The sequence below is a fragment of the Hippocampus comes genome, unplaced genomic scaffold (genome assembly GCF_001891065.2).
Source record: "Hippocampus comes isolate QL1 unplaced genomic scaffold, H_comes_QL1_v1.1 scaffold108, whole genome shotgun sequence".
NCBI classification, from domain to species: Eukaryota; Metazoa; Chordata; class Actinopteri; order Syngnathiformes; family Syngnathidae; genus Hippocampus; species Hippocampus comes.
This window is the reverse complement of record NW_017805071.1, coordinates 69,268-78,596: the sequence shown is the minus strand read 5'-3', so window position 1 is coordinate 78,596 and position 9,329 is coordinate 69,268. Positions and strand designations below refer to the sequence as shown.

At 42.1% G+C, this 9,329-nt stretch overlaps 1 protein-coding gene and 1 long non-coding RNA gene across 2 annotated transcripts in view; one reads left to right on the top strand and one right to left on the bottom strand.

Annotated features, from left to right (window-relative positions):
- The first annotated feature begins 1,158 nt into the window (after positions 1-1,158).
- On the top strand, positions 1,159-2,013 carry LOC109512699 (uncharacterized). Its single transcript, XR_002167579.1, has 2 exons — positions 1,159-1,433; positions 1,512-2,013. It is a non-coding gene; the product is annotated as an uncharacterized LOC109512699 (long non-coding RNA).
- Positions 2,014-2,267: 254 nt separating this feature from the next.
- drgx (dorsal root ganglia homeobox) overlaps positions 2,268-9,329 on the bottom strand; it is a 9,699-nt gene continuing 2,637 nt past the window's right edge. Inside the window, exons 3-6 of the mRNA XM_019864624.1 lie at positions 9,128-9,229; positions 7,133-7,305; positions 5,304-5,416; positions 2,268-5,226 (exon numbers count right to left, since the gene is read on the bottom strand). Of these exons, the coding sequence (XP_019720183.1) occupies positions 4,877-5,226; positions 5,304-5,416; positions 7,133-7,305; positions 9,128-9,229 (738 nt within the window). The 3' untranslated portion in view covers positions 2,268-4,876. The remainder of the gene's footprint in view (positions 5,227-5,303; positions 5,417-7,132; positions 7,306-9,127; positions 9,230-9,329) is intronic.

Sequence of the window (9,329 nt, the reverse complement as noted above, 5' to 3'; positions counted from 1 at the left end):
TATTTTGTGTGTGTGTGTGTGTGTGTGTGTGTGTGTGTGTGTGTGTGTGTGTGTGTGTGTGTGTTTCCTTAACCTACTGTGTGCTATTTGGAGGAAGAAGAGTCCTGCACACTAGTTCCCTCTAGTGGAAAAATTCCAATCAAAGACTCCAATCTTCATATTTCTTAGTCCAAGTGTACATTTCATCTGATTTTGTTGCAAATGTTTTCAGTTTGATCATTGATCTCAAATGTTGACTGGGAGGCCCTCAGCTTGCTGAGTCAGAAGAAATGAGCTGGAGTGGCACACGGCCCACCTGCACATTAGTGGCTGCAGCATTAAAATCTGCTTCGTTTGGAATACCACAATTCAGAGATGATCTTAATTGATCCTAATTGATTGGGTTATTGATCAGGTCTGGTGCAGGAATTAAAAGCAGACATGGTAATATGGAGCGGGCAGTTTCTAACCCCGGAGATGGGCTCTGCATCATGAACTGTATTGTCAGTTCAGGTGATGTGTGTGTGTGTGTGTGTGTGTGTGTGTGTGTGTGTGTGTGTGTGTGTGTGTGTGTGGTTTCAGAACACATTTGACCACATGTCTGCAAAAATATTTCATTACTGCAACAAAAGAAGGCCATTAACTGCAATGTAAGAGCTTCTATCAGCCACATTCTTCCCATGTTTGTCTGCTTTTCTGGCTCCTCTCCAACTAATTTGATATAACAATGCAACACACAACGACTTGTACAATCATCAATGATGCCACATGCTGCCGCTGAATGTCAACACCAACTTGACTTCTTTATGAAATATTAAAGCCGGGAATTACGGGCAGAACTTAATGATGATCGGAGTCATTAGAACTCCAGCACGCTTTGTTTTGGCTTGTAATGATTCAATTCCACAGCAACTGTATTCAATTTTTGGGAAGCCGTAATGTGTTTTTCTACATCTTTTGTGAGAATGGGATTGGATTGCGGTGTACAGATTGGTGCTTTTTTTTTAACCATTTGTTTCAGGATATTAGCTGCCATGCCACTCTCCATGATTTTTTTTTTAACCATTTGTATCAGGATACTAGCCGCCATAATGCGTGTGTGTGGGTGTGTGTATGTATATGTAAATATATATTATGCTCAGTAATTTATCATTTGCATTTTTTCTTCACTTAGTATCATTGTAGTTATTTATTTATATCATTTAGATTTATAGTCATAGAAGTATGACAAACACATTCACAAATTTGTATCCTCTCCTTTGACTTGAATATTCTTTTTTTAAAGAAAAGCAATTAGAGACGATCCACCGACCGGCTTGATTGGTCTATGCATTTGAAACCTGCACACAGATGCGCCGTCGCCATGTACAATGTGACAACACTTCTGACGTGAGCTCTCTTCCCCTTGTCTCAGCAGGGTGTCACTTCATCAATTATTGAAGCTCTACTTCACGGTAATACATAATTTGTCATCAATTATTCACGATAATGTGTGTGCAGTTGACTTAATTGTGTTATTGACTTATCAAAAGTCATTTCCTGAAAATCCTCCAGGATGGGGATCTGTTCCATCACGGGGAGGGAGGAAGTGATCAAATAATCACAATAATTAATACAGTAGACATCGGCTGTTATGTGAGGTCATCTTGTTCAAGTGGACCACGAATACGCTGAGATGATCACATTTAATGGGCTTTATTAAGAGGCAAGAAGAAGATTCCTCCAAGTAAATGAATGATAAACATCGGGTGCGATGCTCTGCGGGCTTTCAAGATGAGCTGCTAAATAATGGATAAGAACAGATGGCTGCAGTGAGAGCAACATGAGCGCCTACATGTTAAATTGTTTTAAAGAACATGTCACAACAGCAGCCGAGCTGTGTTGGCTGTCTGTCGGTCATCGCGCTAACAAAAGAGAGAGACACCCGGGCTGCTTTTCACTTCCCCTCGACTGGCACGTGGACACAGTTCCGCTGATGACGGCTGATTGGATATTACTGTCTTTGATTAAAGTGCACGTTCACTTCAAGATCAACGATGATTGATTTGTGGAAACACACACACACACACACACACACACACACACACACACACACACACACACACACACAAAAAGGCAGCAAAAGCGCTGCCGTTAAGTTACTCTTTACATGCATAGACATTTACAATTTTCTTCACTTAGTATCATTGTAGTTATTTATTTATATCATTTAGATTTATAGTCATAGAAGTATGACAAACACATTCACAAATTTGTATCCTCTCCTTTGACTTGAATATTCTTTTTTTAAAGAAAAGCAATTAGAGACGATCCACCGACCGGCTTGATTGGTCTATGCATTTGAAACCTGCACACAGATGCGCCGTCGCCATGTACAATGTGACAACACTTCTGACGTGAGCTCTCTTCCCCTTGTCTCAGCAGGGTGTCACTTCATCAATTATTGAAGCTCTACTTCACGGTAATACATAATTTGTCATCAATTATTCACGATAATGTGTGTGCAGTTGACTTAATTGTGTTATTGACTTATCAAAAGTCATTTCCTGAAAATCCTCCAGGATGGGGATCTGTTCCATCACGGGGAGGGAGGAAGTGATCAAATAATCACAATAATTAATACAGTAGACATCGGCTGTTATGTGAGGTCATCTTGTTCAAGTGGACCACGAATACGCTGAGATGATCACATTTAATGGGCTTTATTAAGAGGCAAGAAGAAGATTCCTCCAAGTAAATGAATGATAAACATCGGGTGCGATGCTCTGCGGGCTTTCAAGATGAGCTGCTAAATAATGGATAAGAACAGATGGCTGCAGTGAGAGCAACATGAGCGCCTACATGTTAAATTGTTTTAAAGAACATGTCACAACAGCAGCCGAGCTGTGTTGGCTGTCTGTCGGTCATCGCGCTAACAAAAGAGAGAGACACCCGGGCTGCTTTTCACTTCCCCTCGACTGGCACGTGGACACAGTTCCGCTGATGACGGCTGATTGGATATTACTGTCTTTGATTAAAGTGCACGTTCACTTCAAGATCAACGATGATTGATTTGTGGAAACACACACACACACACACACACACACACACACACACACACACACACAAAAAGGCAGCAAAAGCGCTGCCGTTAAGTTACTCTTTACATGCATCGACATTTACAATAAGTAAGCATGAGCCCACTGAAGTGGCATATTCACATTATCCATTGGCTATTCCTGGAAGTAACACATGGGGTGACTATAAAAAGTCTACACACCCCTGTTTGAATGCCAGGTTTTTGTGACATTAAAAAAAAGCAGACAAGATAAATGGTTTCAAAATGTTTGTTCACCATTGATGCAACTTGAAATATAACCTCTGCTTAAGTTAATTTTAAAAAGGAAATCTTTGAGCGCAAAGTCATATGAACGACTGACTCGGTTGTTGTGTACACTCCCTCTTAACTATCGCTGTGGTTGTGTTCAGAATTCAATTCAAACTCAAATGAGAGACAGCTCACTTTTTCTTCAGCTGGACCAAGGATCTTTAGTCAAAGTGAAATGAATTATGAGCAGTTCCAAATAACAATTCGTATTTGCACAAAACCTTCAGGCTTCCACTAGAAAGCGTCAACATTTTCCGGAAACACCCGCGAGGACGTCTGGACTTCACGTGGGTTCATCAGAGGCAACCGAAATGGTGGCAGGTGTGTTCTGACTCCCTTGCTTGACCCCCTTATTGACTTGACTTGCTTGACTCCTTTAATGTCTAAACACAACCACATTCCCAGTTCGAAGAGGGTGCGCACACTTGTGCAACCACATTCTCCAAGTCCTTTATTTTTACTGCTCTCCAAAAAAAATAATAATAATTTGAGTCGTACAGGTCATGCACATTAATGGTGGAAAGAATTCTGAAAAGATTTATCCTGGTCTCTTTTTTTTTTTTTTTGGAAAAACAAATGGCATTTGAACATGGGGGTGTAGACTTTTTATATCTACTGTACAGTTAAGCCCCAAATGATTCATACACGTATACATTTTTATTCAATCAATTAGATATTGGCTATTTATATTTTAGCTGGGAAAGATACCAGAAAGTGGTAAAAGGCTGTAAGATGATTTTTTTTTCCTAATTCTACCAAAATGCACTTTGTCAATAGCTGCATAAGGAGTGTTTAGGTGTTAATAATGTTCTCGCTCAGGGCTTCCTGCCAAAGTAAAACCCAGCAAATGTAGCTTGAAAGTCCACGTACAAATAAATACTGATAAAGAATTCAATGAGTCAATTCAAAAAATATGAAATGAAGATTATAGTCTCAAAGTGACTCAAATAATATTTCAGGTCGTCTAACGGCTGTCCGCAAAAACGTTTTGTTTCCCAAACCAGTAGTTGAAAATCCTTTCTGTAGATTATTCCAGAAATGAATCCGGAAACATGAAATGGTGCAGCTAATTGTGCTTGAAATGTCAATGAAAAATAGTAGCTTTTGTTTTTCTAAAAATTAATCATATCCCGAATGCTATCGATTTTGGTAAAACCGAACGTAACGGAGAATATTCTATTCCACTCTACATTTCGAACACTGAATGCGCATGCAACGAGAGAAAGGGTATGAATAATAATCATCATTGTAACAATCGGATGTCATTTACAAGCCCATTTCAACACTTTACCTCAAAATGTGTCCAGCGTTTGAATCATCTCGGACTTAACTGCATCGGTCCATCAAAGAGTGCAGCAAAACGGATCCCAATGTGTGTGCATTTGTGAGGTCAACAAGTTCCCTCGTATGTTTGTCACAAACAGTAATATGAATTCTTCAAAAGAGTCCAATAAATAGTTTGATCTCGTGCACGCTCCATTGCTGCGCTTCGACGAGCCCTCAGCTGTCACTCGGGTGTTGTCCACATGCTCACTTCTTCTCCACGCCGTCCTTGTTGGAGCAATGAGGGTGCTTCTCCGGGGTGCTCCCCATCACCTTCGGGGTCAGGTTGGGGCTGGAGGTGTCCCCGCCTCTCGTCCCGCCTGCTTCCGCCTGCCCCGGAGCGCCCGCGGGGGGCCTCACCATGCCCGCACCGGACGCCGAGGCGGCGGCGGCGGCGCTGCCGAGCAGGTTGGCCGACTGCAGCACGGCCTCGGAGTGCTCGCGGGCCTTCATGCGGAGGGCGGCCACGCTGGCTGTCCGGTTGCCCTGGCAACCGTAGGGAGGCAGGAAGGACAAGCCCATGGGGTCCGAAACGCAGCAGGAACACAAAGCGTTACCTGAAAGGCAAACGCGTTCAACGTTGTGGAATGCTGACGATCGGAATTTCGATGATCGGTGTTGTGATGAGGATCACCTTTCAAAGTGGCGACCTGAGAGAGCGCCTGAGCATAAGTGGCGGAGTTGAGGAGGGTCCCTGGTAGACACGATGGAAAGAAGGGACCACCGGGACCCACCGGCCTGTTCATACTGCCCAAAACAAAGAATCTCCAGGTAACACACACTTTCATATGCATACTCAGGGAAATACTTTACATTAAAAAAAAGTGTCTTATGTTGTTATTTCTCAACTTTAGATTATTAATGTGAAGTGTCCGATTACACCCATCCGCATCCATTTTCTTGTCTCAGTGGCATTTGGTACCTGAAACTTCAGTAGAGACCGACCTGACTCAGTCCACCTCGAATTTTTTGTTTTTTTGTGTTTTGTTGTGTTATTTTGACTTCAAGATGGCGCCGCGAGAGTGGCTGCCTTTCCAGTAGCTCCAATTTATTTTGTTCTTCTACTTCTTCCTCTCATAACTTTGCTGCTGTGAAGTGGGAATTTCTCCATTGTGAGACTATTAAAGATTTTCTTATCTTATCTTATCTTAATACCACCACGATCAGGTCACGATTATAGAAAACATTCAAATCAAATAAAAATGCCGTACACTGTACAATAATGAAAAACGTGTGAAAGTGACAAATGGACCAAGAAGTGTCTGTCGTGTGCTCTCCTTTTTTTTTATCTTTTGTTTTTCACATAGTTGAACTAGAAAGCCATTTGTAAGAAGGGGAGCCAGTGTTTGTTTTTTTGGGGGGGGTTATTTGTTTGTTTGATTTGAATTTGAAAGAAAGTGTCACATTGTTCATTTAGTCTCAGTTGCGATGGTCAGAATTCCGGATTCTGAAGGGTTTGGAAAATTATATTGACATGGCGGCACATCAAGGCTAAAATCTGATTAGACGAGAAAGAAAAAAAAGTCGAGCACACGTGCATACTGGAAGCAGTGGAGCGCAGTGAAATGCGACGAAACAAAGACAATAAATTCATACAATTTCATGAAACAAGAGAATTGATGTTGTAAAAGTATGCCAGTGATTCTGAGAGCGTTTAGGGGTCAGAAGAAAAGACCTTGCTGGCCTGGATAACTAAGTATGTCGTTTCATCGACGCCAATGTTCACACACAGACATGAAAGAGTTCACTGTTGAACCCTTCTGAAATCTGTTGCTCACCAAAACAGCAAGAGCAAGGCAAATAAAGGAAATTAATACTCTCCACAGTATTAAAGATGAGATGATTCGGTGGATATTTGACCTTTAACAACAGTAGCGTTCTGTCGACTTTGTACAATGTAGTGGACATCCACATCGCTGTGCCAGGGGGAGATACAGGAAATATTTGTTCAGGCTGCCTTTGCTCTTGCCATTTTACTCCATTTCTTCCATGAGTCATTTTTATTTTTAAAAATTTGACCTCTACTGAACGTTATTGTCATGTTACCGGAATGTTGTTTGAGGTGATCAAACAAGTGCGGCCTCCGTCTAAATAGGCAGCTGTCCGCCATCTGCAGTTGAGTAAATAAATTCCCTCCTTCCACTTTTTTTTCTGAAATATGGTCTATATAAAAGAGCGACCAGCTAAAAATATGATGCAGCAACTACTAGTGAACTCATTTTGTATAGATCATCCACTGGCAACTAATTACATTTTAGTGCAGAGCGAGGACGTTTTCCTAAACAAGGCGACTTTACAGTCATTTCCCAGTTTAATAATGCATGACGCTTCAAGAGAAAATGCTTGGATATGCACGATGTGGATCAAGCATACAATTTAGTGTTGATCCAGTTTAATTCCGTGCTTAAATGCTACGGGTTTAAAAGCAACATCGGGCTTTTGATCGCGTTGTTCTGATCTCACCTCTGCTGCATGTCCAGCGGTTCTTTGTGCTTCCTGCTGGGCTCCACCGGCGACTGAGAGTTGATGCCGCGCGCCGGAGTAGCGGCCTCACTCAGCTGCTCTTTGCCTCCTTCTGAGTCCGTGCTGCCTCGTTCTGTCTTCCTCCACTTGGCCCGCCGGTTTTGAAACCAAACCTGCAGTGACACAATCAATGACTTTCTGATCACGTAAAGACTTAAAACGACTGTTACTGTACAACGCGTCCACAGGGGTGGGTAACCTCTGACCTGTGGATCCGATTAGACCACAGCAGTTTTTGATCCAACACACCAAGAATTTTTTTTTTTAATGAATTATTCAGTCACTGCCTAACAGTTACAACACGACCAGAAAACATATTGCTTACAATATATGCTATGCGGGTTTTGAATTAAAGTACGTTGTAAATATAGTATATATATGTGTATGTCAAATAAGTAGTCTGTCACATATACATAATGTTATACGCCAAATTTGAGAAATATAGTTGAATATGTGAGTAGGTATGTCCAATACAGGCAGTTTAGTCTGGTATCTGAGTAAGTCATATCAAAGCTATTTAGTCCATTGTAAAAAATGGGTCAAGTGTAGGCAATATGGTGTAGCGTATGTTAAATATAAATAATACTGTGGATGGTACAAGTATGTCAAATATCAGTGTGATAGTGTACTAATTGGTCAAGATCAACATACAGAAAAAAATAAACATTTTTTGGCTCACGTTAGCATCTAATGGGCACATGGTGGACGTTCACCGAGCAACATGATTCAGTTAGCAAGATGGATGTGCACTGTGTGACAAATGGATTTCAAATTTCTGAATGTTTTGTCTTTTTTTTTTTTTTTTTAAATATGTGATATTTCACGACGACAGAGTGGACATGTTCAGCTTGACGATATCCAACCACACACAATATGATATATCTGACCACGACGACTCATTTTATTTAGTATGTGTCAAATATGTCATTTGTTGTAGTAGCTGTTTTGAGTTTAGTGTGTCACATTCGTCACGTCTGTCAAGTTGCAGCAGCATGCGCGGTCAAGATGCAAAAGTTGCAGCTAGCACGTGTGGGAACAAGTAGTGGTGGCATCTTTATCGAATGAAGGTCATAGCCTATAAGAACATTTAATTGAGCCATTTTTCATTATCATATTTTAATGACTTCCCACTGACAGTTGTGCAGCCCGAGAGAGGCGGCCATGAAGTCGTTTATTTGCCCATTTAGGGATTGTTTGACAACATCACATTCGATTAGGAGCACATTCGAGCGGGCATTAATCATGCCGTGCCAATGAATGGAGGTTACCTCTCCATTGTGTCATGTCAACAAGGCCGAGCAAACATGCAGACGGGACAACAATGCAGCCGACAGACTTATCTCACCCCTGCACCTTCCTGCTACAAGTCAAGCCCCCCCCCCACACACACACCCAATGCGAATCGCACACCCCCACAGCCGCCACCTCTCTCAATGGCCTATAATTGCTCCATTCATCTCCATTTGCAGCGTGCTCTTAATGCGGGGGAGCCCCATTGACACTCAACAAAAAAAAACGGGAGGAAGGATGGAAGGAGGGTGGGGGGACAACACTGCAACAGAAATGACATTTATTTCCCAATAATAATGCAACTTTAATATGCCTGGTCGCACAGATTGAATAATAGCAATGTGATAATCGGATTAGGGGGAATAATTTGTTGACGCGTCCTGATTTACAACGCTGGATTCCATTATCGGACCTGAAGCTAAATGGGATGAACCCAACCATTATGTCTCTTGCAATTACATGCAAAAAGCAGGAAGTGACGTAACGCGATCATTTTTTTGCATGCTGACGTTTGTCTCGGAAATGGACTCACACTTGACAAATTACACAACAACATTAAGGCCGCTGATCATGCATGATGAATCAAAGTTAGGTCCCTTATTAAATTAGAGGATTGATAACGACACAATGGAAGCCGAGACCCACCTGCACCCTGGCCTCGGTCAGGTTGATCTTCATGGCCAGCTCCTCGCGCGTGAACACGTCCGGGTAGTGAGTCTGGGCAAAGACCGCCTCCAAGGCTTCCAGCTTCCAGCGCACGATTACACACACACACACACACACACACACACACACACACACACACCACCACACACACACACACACACCCACACCCACACACACACAC